General features: G+C 38.6%; 1 protein-coding gene across 7 annotated transcripts in view; it reads right to left on the bottom strand.

Moving 5' to 3' along the window:
- The window catches only part of Pcdh7 (protocadherin 7), a 415,069-nt gene that overhangs the window by 390,222 nt on the left and 9,074 nt on the right, over positions 1-15,773 (bottom strand). The window contains exon 2 of one of the 7 annotated variants that reach the window (XM_028868154.2): positions 11,792-15,169. The exons of the other annotated variants lie outside the window; for them this stretch is intronic. Within the exon in view, the coding sequence (XP_028723987.1) occupies positions 15,134-15,169 (36 nt within the window). The 3' untranslated portion in view covers positions 11,792-15,133. Of the gene's footprint in view, positions 1-11,791; positions 15,170-15,773 lie in introns of those variants that run through there. 7 annotated transcript variants of the gene reach the window in all.

Below are 15,773 nucleotides of genomic sequence, written 5' to 3'. Positions count from 1 at the left end.
GTGATGAAAAAAGAAATAAGCCCAACATTTTTTTGGACCCCTAGCAAAATCGTTGATTTTTTTTTTTTTTTTTTTTTTTTAAATTGAGACTTGGCACACTACTTCTGAAGCGTATTTGTCTCCTGTCTTCCACAAGACACTGCAGCAATTTCCCTGACTGATCAAATAATGTGTCTTCAATTCACCTCCACAGTTGAGTGGCAGGAATGAAAGGTGACAAGTCTGCTATTTTTGGTAACAAGATAGTCTTTTTTTTTTTTTTTATAAAACTAATTTTTCTAGGAAATACCTGGACTTGGAATCTTTATTTCCTTTGAAATTTCCCTCTATCTTTATCAAAAATGCTTAATATAAAAACGTAATAGGAATCATTTTCATTAGTCCCACAGATTTTGCGGTTGGACTTGCACAGTTTCTCGGATCTCACATACAATGTTCCATGATGAACAAGATAGACTGTTCAATGATGAACAAAGGGGGGGAAAGATAGGGAAAATTCGGATGATTTGCTGAACATCTGAGATAAAACTCAAATGAATTTCAGAAGCTCTGCATCTGTCTCCTGATTTGGATTGCACTCACCAAAACAAAGACACATGGCAAAGCGAGTTAGATTGTTAGAAATCTCTTAATTTCAGTATCTTCAATGTGCAAAACAGTATTGCTGAGTAATTTACTTCTGTATTAAACAGCATCAAAACTAACTTCACACTTCACCTATCAACACTCGCAGTCCTTACAAATGAATCATGGGAATCATGGAGATTAAGGAGCGCCACCCCATCAATGCTGAGCAGAAGGTAAGTGCCAGGAGTCACATGGCATATCTAAAGACAAGAATTGCTGCTGGGTTTCTTTTGTTAGGCTTCACATAAATCATTCTCATTTTCTCTGTGTGGTGTCTGTCTGCTTAAAATGTACAACTGAGCTTTCCTTTATGTGTATTGATGTATTGCATGCATTTATTCAATGAGTGTATATATGCTTGCATATACATGAGAGCACACATGCCACGGCACCTGGGGAAGTTAGAAGACAAACAATACTATAGAATGCATCTAAAATCACCAGCCAACTATGAAAGTAAACAGAGGCTAAACAGAGCAGCGGCATACTTGTTTGCCACCAGGCAGCAAGCCCTGCCTTGTGCTTTGGTGACAATTGTTCTCACTAGAGAACAATCAAAGAACTTAAAATTAGTAGCTAAGAATTCTCAAGGACCCACAAGCATATGCACTCATTGCTTGCTCACTATGTAAAGTCAGCGTTCACCCTACTTCGTACTAGGTACTGTCAAGTATTCCCATCTGTCTGAGTGAACACACACAACAACAAAAACAAACAAACAAGACCCTGACATCAACACATACCCAAGAAGCACTTTGAAAGACAATGCGCATAGAAGAAATGATGAACTTTAAGTATATACAATGTAAGCATTCAACATATACTAGGACGTCAACATTTGCTATTGTTTTACGCCCCTCAAGTATATCTACATCCTTATTGCAACTTATAAATTCATAACTAGTTTTCCTCTTTCAGATACCAAATTCAGGCAAGTTTTCCAACTCAAATAAAATGGATCTAGACCCTCCATATTCTACTGATATTTCTCATATTCTACTGATTTAGTGATGACAATATATTTATGATATCTATACTTAGTTCTCCAATTACACACTGTGATAGAGTTCTAGTATTGAGTGCTTCCAAGTTGGCTGTTGCTGAAAAGCAGTCACAAGAGATGTAAAAGCAGGTGGTATTCTCTATAAGAATTCAAATATGATCTGGAAATTAACCTCTTATCATTTTATTGTACTTTACTTACTTCAGTAGGAAGTAGCAGCAATGGTGGAAATGTTTCAACCACCTGTGGTGCTTTAAATAAGAATGGCCACCACAGGCTCATGTATTTGAAGGCTTACTCTCCAGTTACTGGAACTGTTTGAAAAGGATTAGGAGGTGTTGCCTTGTTGGAGTAGGTTTGATCTTGTTGGGGGAGGTGTGCCACTGGGGTTGGGCTTTGAGGTTTCAATAGCCCAAATGCAGACCCAGCCTTGCTCTCTTTCTGCATACTGCCTGTGGGCCAGGATGTGAGCTCTCAGCTACTGTTCCAGCACCATGTCTGCCCACCCCACCACCATGGTCCCCTTAGGATGGTAATGACTAACCCTCTGAAGTTGTAAGCATGCCCCCAATTAAATGATTTATTCTATAAGTTTTCTTAATTATGGTGTGTCTTCACAACAACAGAGAAACAAAGACACAATGTATTAAAGAGAAGAATATGAAATGAGGAAACAATAGCCTCAGAATCTTGGTCCATCGAATTTAATGATTAAAAATTGTAAACAGGAGGCTTCGGGGATGGCTTAATGGTTAAAGGAGCTTGTTGCTCTCCCAGAGGACTTGGATTCAGTTCCCAGCATGTACATAGGGGCTCACAACTCTCTACAACTCCAGCTACTAGGTGTCTGAGGTTTCTTCTGCCCATCTCAGGCTCCTGGATACACATAGTGCACAAAACCTCATGCAAGCACACACACACACACACACACACACACACACACACACACACACACACGATAAGTTAAAAATAATTCACTTTTTCTACAAAAACTGAGATAAATTCAGATTGACTGTAGGTAGAGATAATATACAAGAGAATCCAGAGATATTCCTTATGGATATTTTAGAAAACCTTTACAGTTGGAAAAAAATTGACAATGGAAAGTATCATTGATATGTGTTTTTAAATACTAATCATGCCAAAAATTAGAGCAGCATTGTTTGCATAAAAAATCACTAATATATTGTGCTGTGGGATAATGCCCTTGTATACTGTAAAGATTTGTCACTGGAAATGGTTTAATAAAACACTGATTGGCCGGTAGTAAGGCAGGAAGTATAGGCAGGGAAACTAAACTAAGGATGTTGGGAAGAGAAAGGGCAGCATCAGGAGCCACGAGTTAGACACAGAGGAAGCAAGATAAGAGTGTAATTTTGAGAAAAGGTACCAAGCCACATGGACATGCATAGATAAGAATTATAGGTTAATTAAGTGTAAGAGCTAGTTACTAATAAGCCTGATCTACCAGCCAAACATTTATAAGTAATATTAAGCCTCCGAGTCAATTATTTAAGAAGTGGCTGCCAAGTATTCAGGAACTGGCAGGTGGGAGAGAAATTTCCTCCTACAATATAGTTTTCAGTGCTGTTCATTTGCATTTTAGCTATTTCATACAAATTGATTTGAATTTTAAATTAAAAAACTGATTATTTTTAAACTATACAAATGTTAAGCAATAACAACTCTTACTTGCAGATTCAGTTAGTGATAGTCAATAACAATCAGATAAATATCACATAAAAATTTCCAAATGTACAAAGTTTGCAGTTTTCAATAAGTTTCCTTATAGTATATTCTTATAATCCTGTTACATCACCATTAGTTATTATTGTTTAGCTTAATAAATGTAATTATAAATTACATTTTGCTATAGTAACTGTGAATGTTAATCACTGTTTAACATTGTTACAAAAATACCTAGCAAACAATAATGAAAGATTCATTTGGACTTTTGGATTCTGAGGTCTCAGTCCATAGTCACATAGCTCCATTGTATCTTTGCAGAATATATATAGAAGTACATGCTATGGCACCAAGCACCTCAACTCATACAAGACAGGAGGCGAAGATAAGAGGGAGAAAAAAAAGCTGGAAACAAGCCCAGGACATGCCCCTAATCACCTATATCTACTGCCTAGGTCAGGCTACCTCCCAATGTGGCCATCAGATTCTGCATCCAACAATGGATTTATGCATTGCTGAGGTTATAATCTTCATGTTCAAATCACTTGTGAACACTGCTGCAGGGCCACAACTTTGACACATGATCCTTTTGTTGGGAGAGTATTTCACATTCAAATATTCGAGTATGTGTGGGACAAGATAAAGTATTCATAAAGCATGGGATAGAAATCCACTGGGGATTTGGAATGTACCTCCTGCAGATTGGGAGCTATATTTTAGTGAAATGTTTAACAAACAGTATTATTTGAAGGTACAGAAGAATAAACTAATAAAAATCTTCTGTAAGTAATTCACTTTCTCTTTATCTTCTTTCAAATATGCTTTTGAAAACTCAAGAGAAAAAAAAAGTACATACTTTTATTTTTATAAAGCGCTGATTAACAAAATTTTGGCAAAATTTTACTCTTCATTAAAAGGCATTTCCTATCTTGCATCAAATGGCAATTCACAGAAGATTAATGAATTTGTTTCTCCTGCTTGCACTAATGATATGCAGAACAGTTTATGAATATAGAATGAATTGAATATTAAAATAACAAAAATATGTGTTGGGGTATTTCTGAAAAATTTAAGAGTAAGTTGAAGGAAAGGAAGAGAATACATCCATTGAATACACAAATTCCATTCTTCTGATTTGCATTTTGATTGAGGTTTAAGGTGGTACTATTTTTTTTTAAATGGGCTGACTGACCTAATTTCAAGAACATAAGAAAAGATATCAAAAATCGCAAGGTTAGGATATCACTGCAGCCTTGCTGAGAAGTGAGCAAATCCAATTTCATTCTCATAGAACTAGTTGTCTATAACGCAGAACGATTTCCTGTACTTCACGGTACTTGGGAATGTGGCCTTTTGTAGCAAGATTGTTTGTACTTGAACTGCAGCTCTGCACTTGGCAAATTATGTGACTGAGTATGTCACTAACTCTACTACTCACCACTCCACATGTCTGCACTGTAAAGATGACTATCAATGAGACTTCATGGCTCTTGGGTTGAACTGAAGCTTTCATATATGAAAGATATAGTGCTCAACGTCCAGAATATAATGCGCAGTCTAAGCTTAGCTATTGTGATATGTATAGTGTTCCAATGATGCCCTGGAGGAGGACATTTTCTTCTGGTGGGAGTCTTTGCTGTTTGCCCAGTGCCTAGATGCTACCTGGAATATAAATAGCATGTAGCTGTTAGTGATTGAACATTTGCTCTCTGAAATGTTAACTATACTGCTTTTGTGGGTGCATGGGTAGTATATGTTTCTGTGCACATATGGATATGTACACTGTATACACTTATATGCATAAACATATATTTCATGCTAAAACCAAAATATTAAAGGAAAAGCCAACAAGCTTAGGTGAGTGAATTTCATTGTTTCTGACCACTTGATGTATTGGTTTTGGAAAAATAGACATTAGCATTATTGATTCCTGACACCAGAAATGTTATCTCTCGAACTAAATTTGTTCCTTGTGTTCAACAGTTAAATATACTGAAAAGCAGACTTGAGTGCTACTTTGTAAATACACTTCTGTTCATGTCTTACTTATTTCTATTTCTTTGAACAGAGGAATATTCAATTTCTCATTGTTAAATGTTGGAGGTCAAATGTAAAAACCAGCCTTAGAGGCTCTGAATGGTACTTCTTGTGAAAAATGGACTCAGCTGTTTTGTTTCCTTGCCTAGGAATGCTGACAGAGGGACATTTAACTTCTGCTTTTCATTTGGATTTTAATGATGAAGAAAAAACTAGATGTTTGATGCTAAGTATTAACATGACCATTAAAAATAATTTACAGCTGAGTGATGATGGTGCACGCCTTTAATCCCAGCACTTGGGAGGCAGAGTCAGGTGGATCTCTTTGAGTTTGAGGCCAGCTTGGGCTACAGAGTGAGTTCCAGGAAAGGTGCAAAGCTACACAGATAAACTCTGTCTCGAAAACAAACAAAAAAAAAAAAAATTACATTTGTGAATTGTTTTGTGTAAATACTGGTAATTCATTAATTACTATACCTACACACACTTACTGGTTAGCAAAATTAAAATAACTAAAATGTTCCTTGAATCAGATCTCCATGAAAAGGAGAAATTGCAAAAATGTTCAATGATATGCATGAGATGTTATAAGTAGAAAACTAAAAAGAAGTATTTAAAATTGTATATGCATGTACACATATTACAGAGTCATATACTCTCTGCAAAGATAAAGTATATTAATCTTTCATTGTAAAACATATGTGAGGTTCATCTTGACAGGATAAGTGGAAAGCATGTGTTCCCCTGAACATAAAGACTGTCTATAATGAGTGATAGGCATGTGAAAACTGATGGTCCAGTCTTGCATATTCTAGTGCAAACCAAGAATGGAGTCTGCTATGAACAAAACTGTGTGTTCCCAAGTTCATCTGTTAAAGTCGGAATCCTTGGCATGCCTGTACTTCCAGACAGGGCTCTATGGTTCAATGAGATCTAAAGGTTATGGTCCTCATCTGATAAGGGCTAGTGCCTTTCTAAGAGGAGGGGATAGCGAGCTTCCTGACTACACATGCACAAAGGGAAAGCCATGTGAGGACGTAATAAAAAAGACAGCTACCTATAAGCCAAGTGAAAGACCTGTCTGGAAACCAGACTGACCAGCACTTGATCTAAGTTTTCAGAGAAAGAGAAAATTTAACTCTTGGTGTTTAGGATGTCCAGTTTGTGATATTTTGTTATGGCAGCCTGCAGAAGACTTGTATAAATTATTAAAATTGCTGAGAGACCTGGGAAGATAATTCAGTCAGAAAAACATGTGTCCTGTGCTGTGGATATCTCCCTGTATGCTGTGAATGCATTGTTCTGATTGACAAAGTGCTAATTGACCAGTAGCCAGGCAGGAAGTATAAGCATGACAGAGAGGAGAATGCTGGGAACAGGAAGGCTGAGTTAGGAGATGCTGCCATGAGAAGCAAGATGTGAAGGCAGAACTGGGAAAGGTACCAAGCCACGTGGCTAAACATAAATAAGAATTATGGGTTAGTTTAAATGTAAGAGCTAGTGGTAGGCCTGAGCTAATGGCCAAGCAATATTAATTAATATAAGCTTCTGAGTGATTATTTTATAAGTGGGCTGTGGCACCACAGGGACTTGGCGGGACCCTGAAAGAAACTCCAGCTATAGTCCTGAGAACATGAGGACCTGAATTCAATTGCCACAACCAATGTAAAAAACAAAAAAAAAAAAAAAATGAAAAAGTCTGATGTAGTGACAGTTTGTAATCCCAGCACTGGTGACAAAGAGACAGCAAGATCTCTGGAAGCTCCTTGACCAACAGTGGAAAAAAGAGGGGGTTTGGGGAGGATACTGTTCCTCACACTCTCAGACACTTGCACAGACACACACACACAGGTCCATGTGCACACAGACACGTACATGCACACAGGCACAGCTGCTGAGGACACACAGCAGATACTGAGGAGTAGAAAAGCAGGACATGTTTAAATCAGTTCCTTTGCCAACTGAAGTCTGCCCAAACTGCTCTAATACAGATCTTCAGCTATGGATAGAGAAGTACTGGGGTGAATTCTTTGGAGTACTGTGAGGAGGAGGTGCATGGGAGAGGGTGCAGCTCGTTGCTCTGCTCCTGTGCAGCAGCAGATAGCTAAATCACCATCCTCTAGGAAGTTGGAGAGAGCAATGATATCCTAGCACAGCACTCAACACAGTGGTTGGTACAGGGTCAAAGTTCAGTAAATTGGCATCTGTTAATTTGAGATGCTGGACATAGAGTGAAAGAAAAGTTCCCAGCAAGGTTGCGGTCAAGAAGAAATGACTGACTTAAAAAGTGTTGGAATCAAAACAGTGTCAGAAGGATATAATCAAATTAGCCCCAGCCTTCTCTAAACTACCTGTTTTACAGCATAAGTCATCACCCCTCTTTCTTTACCAAGGAGAGGGCACCCACCCTCATGTCTGTCTTTCTGACAACAGCTCGGACCTCCTGACATGTGGAAGGGCCATACTCAGCTGTCTCTCAGTACCAGATTAGTGTCAATTTAAAAGGAACCGTGGGAACATACAAGCCGAGGTTCAAACTGACAAGGAAAAATATTTTTCAATCATTTTGTACTGCTAACGAAAGTCCGCGGAAGTGTCGAGCTACCTTCAGAAGGGACTAGAAAAGCCCCTGGGAAACTAGAAACAGTATCTTCCTTCATGAAGGTGCAGAGGAAAGTCCCAGATGTTCCCTGGGACCCCCACAGAACAGGGATTAGTATGTGAAATGACAGAAGAATTTCCTGTGGACATGTCAATCAGGGACAGCTGGGGCTGGTGGACAGATTTTCACACTGTCTCAACAGGTTCACATTTTCTGTTTTTTCCAGGAGTGAACTTCTAAGAAGAACTTAGAATTTCAGAGGCTCTCACCTACAATTTTGTAGGCAGGCTTTGCTAGAACTCGTAGCCACTCCCCCAGCTACATGACCAAGGGTGGGCTGGCAAGATGCTTAGTTATCTCAGGGCCTTACATCCTATGTACTGCATGCTGCGTGATCACGTAATTTGTGTGCGGCGTGATCACGTAATCTATGCTCATTCGTGGCGTAGCGATGTAAGCCCCTATGCGCATGTGGGTGGTAGGGGGAATCTATAAAAGTGGGTTCCACATATTTCTCTCTTCCTGCACAGTCATTCCCTAGGTCTATGCATATCTTTCCTATTCCCTTCCCTTAATAAACTCTTATAGTGGGTTTTGTTGTACCCCATGGCTTTCTCACACGGTAAACAACAACGTCTAATGAATAACAAGGCACTGTTTAATAAATAACAGGCTTCTCATGAGAAAAAAGTTAAGCATGACCGTGTGGAGTCAATTCTCTAGGACTGGAAATCCATGGTAAAGGACACATGGCTAGCAGGCAAAAATGTCCTAGGTTTTAGATCCTCCAGACCTAAATAATTACATAGACAGATAAATAAAGCTTCTAGAAGTAGTATACTAGAATCAAATTTCTACGAAAGAAAAGCAAATCCTAATTTGTAATATCTGTGCTCTGTAAAAACCAACAGTGATTATATTCAGTCAAGACAGGCTTACCATATAAGAGAATTGCCACAGTACTGTATTAGCAGTGTGTACTTCCTCCTAATTTTAATTATTTCACTAAAATACTAGCCCTCTCCTGACTCTAAAATCTTGAAGTATTTAGTCCACTCCACAGAACTGGAGGCAGCTGGAGCCCTGTGCATTCAGCCTGCTCTAGACAATCCACAGACTTTTGTCAAAAGAATTCCCTTTGAAGTTTCTTCCAACTGTGAAAAAAAAAAAAGTTATTATCCTCTTTAAATCTCAGCTTCCTCAGGTTAAAACCAGGATAAGAAACAACTGCATGATAACAAAGTCCCAATAAGTGGCAACTGTTTCACTCTAGTAGCAGAATAATAATGGTAGGAAGAACATGGGCGCACTTGCAGGAAGCCCTTTTTTTTTTTTCCTTTTCTACCCCTCCCATTATTCTTCTCTTTCTCCCCAAAAATACGAAGCAGAAAATAAATAGAACACAGCAGTTGAACTGGATGCTGTGGAGAGAAAAGGAAGAGCAAACCAGCCACAAAAGACCTGACCTCAACAGGAGGAAGTAGAGGGTACTTCTTTTTCATTCTTATCTTGCAGTCATATCAAGCCCTGACATTTAGTGGCATCCCTCGGCCAAAAGCAAAGCCTTAGACATTTGCTTTTTTTCAGATCAGAACATCCGTTTTTGATAAAATCTAACACACACGAGCTGTGCATACACACAGGCACACACACACACACACACACACACACACACACACACACACACACACACTAGTTAAGAGTTGCAGACACTGGGTGCTTTAAATGAGTTCTCACTCTTCCTGGCTCCAGGCACTACCACCCTTCCCTAAGGCCCTAATCAAAATTTCCATTTCTTAAGGACTATTGATCTTTGGGATGTGCTGACCTAGTTATCTGCTTAAAGCAATTTACACCCAGGTGTGCTAAAAGCCCCAGCAAACTCTAGCAGAGGTCATTTACATTTTAAAAAGGGAACTCTTCAGGGCATTCCAAAGTCCAGAGGAAAGTTTTGGAATGGCACAAGTTTTTCTGCTTTCATCCCACTGCCTAGCTCCTTCAACTCAGGCTGCCTTCCCATTTCTAGACCTCCTTTTCTCTATACATTCAATACACCCTGATTTCTCTTTCCAGATATACCAGCATTTCACCTTTAAAAATGACAACATGCCACGACATAGGATGGAAACAGAATGTTTGGGGTGTCTGAGTTGGCACAGAATATGAATAATATCTGCAGAAATATACAATTGACAGATACAGAGACCCATCCATGCTTGTGTTTGGGAGTACATGTATCTATTTTTTGCCTCAGATAAGGAGTTCCAGAAAGATATTGACACTCCATTTGCTTGCATGGTCCTTCGAGCCCCCTGTCCTGGACTGTTCCTATTACTGAGGTTAAATACCACCATGAGCAAAAGCAAGTTGGGGAAGGAAAGGGGTAATTTCACTACAAAGGGAACAGAGATCTTGGAGGGATGCTTTTTACTGCCTTTCTCTCCACAGCTATCTGAACTTGCTTTCTAATACAACCCACGACCAGCTGCCCAGTGTTGGCCCTGTCCACAGTGGGCTGAATGTCCCCCCTCTCCTGTCCATCATTAATCAAGGAAGTTCAGAGACTTGCCTATAAGCTAATCTGATGGAGGCATTTTCTCGGTTTAAGATTCCTTCTTCCCAGATGATTTTAAGTTGTGTCCAGCTGACAAAAAAAAAAAAAAAAAAAAAAAAAAAAAAAAAACTACCCAACCCACCTCTCAAAATGTGCCAGAAACATGTTAAGTAACCGCTGCTTCCTTTGCTCATCTTAAACATCTTCCTTAATTCATCTTATTAATGGGTTTGATGTTTACAACATGACCAAAAATGAAGGTGAGGAAAACGGAATTGTTTATTTGCTACTGAAGCCAGGATCATAAACCACACTGTCCAGGTGGAGAAGACAGACTCCAGCCAACACAATAGGGAGCTTACATCTTGGAGAACTCTTATCTCTCAGGGAAAAACAGACAAGCAGCTCACTGAGTATCTTAGAGAGTGATATGGAAGAGGTCCTATCGTATTCCACAGCCAATATGGATGGATTTGAAGACTAACTGAACGAAGAAGCTTCTATCCTCTGTTCAACAAACACATGTGTCTTATTTAAATTAGGACTGCTCCATGGGTCTAGGAAAAAGTGTGATGGGTGATGGGGGAATGTCTTTTCTGGATGCTGCGAATATGTGTTTCTCTGATTGGTTGATTAAAAAAAGCCGTTTGGCCTATGGCAAGGCAGCTGAGAGGCAGGCGGGAAATTCAAGAAGAGAGATGGGAAAAAGGCCTAGAGAGAGATACCAGCGAGCCACCCAGTGAGCAACATGTAATGGGGTCAAGTAAAGCCACGGAACATGTGGCAATATATAGATTAATAGTTATGGGCTGATTTAAGATATAAGAGCTAGCTAGCAAAAGGCTTGAGCCATGGCCGTGAAGTTATAATTAATATAGGCCTCCGTGTGTTTACTTGGAACACAGGAAATCTTGTGGCTACAGACTGGAGAGACAAACTGAGTGGCAGTTCCTCTGAACATAATGAACCCAAGGCCGGGGGCATAGCACGTTTGCATTTTTATCCATGGAAAGTAATGGCCTTGATCTAGTTCTCATTTTATCTCCATGTCACAGCCTTGCAGGAGGTAACAGAAATGAAACGGATTTAAAAATAACACACATGAAAGAAAAGTTTGATTCAAAATTACAGTGTGTGTGTGTGTGTGTGTGTGTGTGTGTGTGTGTGTGTGTGTTGTTTGTTCCCCGAGAGACAGTCAGACTATGGAATCACTTTGTCAAGCAAGTGGAAGGGTCCTGGGCCATTTTCCTACATACATTCAAAAATAAAGTCAGGGTCAAAATTAATTTTTCAAGATTTGATTTTAAATATTGTGTTAATAACATACAATGGTACACATAAATTTGACACTGAACACTTAGATCTTCAAGTTGTAACTCACTAAAAACTTTTGAAGTCATGACAGTTAGTGACTTTTGAAAAGAAAAAAAAAAAGCATGTTAGGATTGTGGAAATATACCTTATCAGAAAATAAAATGTACAAATTTCTCTTCCATGTTTTCCAAACTCTTGAATTCCATTTATATGGGGGAAGATTCTAACCCTAACATCTAAAAATAAACTTTATTTAAAAACACAATTTTCCACAAGCATGGTGGCACAGGCCCTTAATCCCAGCACCCCAAGAGGCAGAGGCAAGCAGTTTGGCTTGGGTATACAGTGTGTTCAGAGCTTGCCTGGAACACACAGTGAGACCTTTTTTCAACAAAACTAATAACGAAACAAAACAAAAACATGAACTTCACTATTTCACTGGGACGCTTTCAGTATTCTTGAGTCTGGACAGGATATTTTGTCATTGATTTTATAATGTTCTTAAACTCGGTTTGAAAAGACTGCTAGTTACTTCATTAGCTTCATCTGTGGAATAATGAAGGTGCTTTTTTTTTTCAACAATTTGTTCTGAAGAACAAAGGAGGAAACATGTATCAAAAGGCATGATGCAAATATAAACTCCCATCTTTTTAGGTTCTGCAATCATTATATTAATTTCATGAGGGCAGAGACTTAGGCTTCATACCCTCGACAGATAGTAATATTCCACGTACTAAATTAAAAAAATTTAAATGAATGAACATACTAAATGGACTAGTTGATAGCATAGCTGTAGCCCTCCTTAGATTTTCCAAGAGAATTAATTACTGTCTTTTAAATTAAAATAAAATATCTAAACACTAAGATAAACAGTATAATGGGTGACTTTTTTTTTTTATCTCCACCAAGACTTGGAGACCCTTTCAACAGTAAGTTCTAGTAATTACAGCAAAGACTGGAAAAGTACCCCAAAGTTGATAATATTTGGGACCAGGAAGCTGGGGGAAAGTGGGCAATCTTTGGTCACATGACACATATACATGTTGAAAACTAGGCAAACAAACAAACAAACAAAAAAAAGCAAAAATGTCAAGGAGAGGACTCCAGTGTCTCAGAAGTCTTGCTGGCGTTAAGTGCTGCAGCAAGAAGTGTGTGGTTGTCCATTCTTATTCCGATGAATGGAACCTGAAATCCTGGGGGCATGATGGCAAGTTTTTGCTTTGGTTTTATTGAATTTTTCTGATCATAACACAAAACAGCTGTAACTTCCCACTCCACAGTGCGATAAAGCATGATTCTCCATGTACTCCTGATCTCTCTCACACTAAGACACATTCTTTACCTGGGAACCCAGAACAGAAATGCTCATGTGGACGTAGACACAACTAAAACAACAACAAAAAAAATTGCCCTTGCAGTATTTGCTCTGACTCCTGATCTTCAATTATTTATAAAAAAAAAACATATATGTATGTATGTGTGTGTGTGTGTGTGTGTGTGTGTGTATGTGTGTATAGTTTGTGTGTGTGTGCCTTGGGAACATTGGGTACTGAACCCAGTACCCCTGCATGCTAGCCATGTACTATCTCATAACTTCCTATTTTGGGTAGAAATTGGGTATATCCTCAAGAGGATGCCACAGCCTGAGTCTGCAAATGCTGACTTGGAGGATTCTTTGTAACAGTTTTCACAAATGCCACCTATAGGCACCCACTACACAGTCTACTCACCCTAACTCCTAGACTTTGTTCTATCATTTAATTGTTTGTTTGTGGGTTGCTGTGGTTTGCTACAACATCCACATTTTAATTTCTACTGAAGTGGATTTGCTCCTTGAGATGAAGAAATCGGCATTTGTGAGAAGCAGGACAGAGTCTGGGTTCCTCTCCAGGCTCTTACCCTGGGCCTTGTCTTCAAAACAAAAGGAGAGGAAAAGGATAATTAAGTTTTATTCAGGAATTTCACTGTCGTTTCAATGATACTTCAGAAAATGGCCCTTTTGCAAAATCAGATAAACAGTTAATGGCGTAAAAACCCTTAAGTGTACATTAGGGATTTGCATGGTCTCCAGCAGCTCCCACCACTTTATACTTCAGTATTGTTCCAATATTCTCTATTTGTTAAAAAGCTATTATACTGGCAATTATTCAGGCACACAAAATAAAACAGAATGAAATAAAACAACAAAATGTTGGGAATATGGAACTCTTCTTCAGTACTTTGGAACATGGAGAAAATTGTAATAGGGCAGGACAGAGGTGCAATAAATACATTATAAAAGAATCAGACTATGTACAACATGTAAACATAAAATATAACAAATAGATGCACAGACAGCCATAGGGAGGTAGAAGGGTTGTCCAGACAATGCCTACTTACCTAGACTATCACTCCTACAACTAAAACCAGCTATTGAAGTTCCCAATCAATGGAACTTGCTTAATTCCTAGAATCATGAGTTTATATTATCTGACATCAAACATTAACCTCCCTCTAACTGCAGTCCACAAAACTGGAGGGTACATATTCCTTCAGAATTTGGCTGCAGTAACTTTGGTAAAGCTAACTGAATTTTTTTTTTAATTCTTAATGAATTCATCGTCAACAACAAAAAGCTCTTGAAAATTATATAGGTTCTTTGATTGCTTATTTCAAGATTAAGGAAAATTTCACCCATTGCTGTGCCTGTGATACACACAGAAAGTTAGAGACCACATATTTAATAAAAGTGCTTGAAGTCGTTGATACATGTGGATAAAAACACAAATACACACAGTGACGCTCAGAATTGCAACACGGATTGGGCAGGAACCTGTTCTTTCTAGAACTGTCTGCCTAGCTGGAAGAACTTCTGATTCCATGACACAGAAAACATTGATCAGTTCAGGGCTTTATTTGAAGTCGGTATTTAGTGTACTGTAGACAAAAATGTACGAAACTCCATTTCCCTTTCTTCACACAAAGCCAAAGCCTTAGATTAAAATACGGTTGTTTTTTTGTTTTTAATTTTTATTTTTTTACTAATGATTTTGCTATCAGGTATTAACAGTTGCTTGCCATCTCTTTGAGAACAGAACTGTAGACATCTGTGAGGAATACGTGGCTGTATTAATACTGCCTCTTTGGAAGTTATTTTCATACTATTTATTTTCCTTAAATAGGGAAGAAAAGGCTTGAAAATAAAATGTACAAGTGGGACAAACAGTGATTGGCTGACACCCCACGGCCAAGGGCAGGCTCCAGCAGGTGTCGGGGTAGCAAGGTGATCACAGAGTATGGTGCAAAATGGAGCATCATATTGGAGTGGAATTCAGCCAAACACCGTAATGTATGGATGTAGACGCATCTGAAAGAAGGAAAATAAAGATTTATGTAGGTTAAAAAAAAAAAAATCACGAGGTAGAAAATCTCCCAAAAGTCTTACACTCTATCAAAATGCTGGTACAGAGATCTGGAAATAGACAAAACTCTTATTTTCAAATTATGGATTTATAAATAATAAATATGCTTAAGGATAAAAATTGACTTGTCAGAGGAACCCTGCATCAGAGGCTTTAAATGGTTCTGTTGTTTGTACACAGCATTAGAGCTCGATACAAACATCACTAAATTCCTGAAAATAAACCTTTCTTCCGCCTGTAAAACATTAATTCACCAGAAGTGATAATTAAGATTAGTTTTAGTGGTTTCAGCTCTGCTTTTCCTGGATGTGATTTCTCCCACTAACTAACGCTAAATAAAGCATCGTGCAATGTACGTGAGACGGGCTCTGCTCTAGACAAGGGTTTAAGGGCTTTAAAAAGGAAAAAAAATAAAATAAAATAAAAGAGGAAACTTACTGTAGATTTATGGTAACGGCTTTTACCCCTCCCCACCCGACTCCCTCACACAGGATTTCTCTGTGCAGCCCTGGCTTTCCTGGAACTCACTCTGTAGACCAGGCTGGCCTC

This window comes from Peromyscus leucopus, chromosome 10 (assembly GCF_004664715.2).
Source record: "Peromyscus leucopus breed LL Stock chromosome 10, UCI_PerLeu_2.1, whole genome shotgun sequence".
NCBI lineage: Eukaryota > Metazoa > Chordata > Mammalia > Rodentia > Cricetidae > Peromyscus > Peromyscus leucopus.
This window is presented reverse-complemented; position numbering and strand designations above follow the sequence as displayed.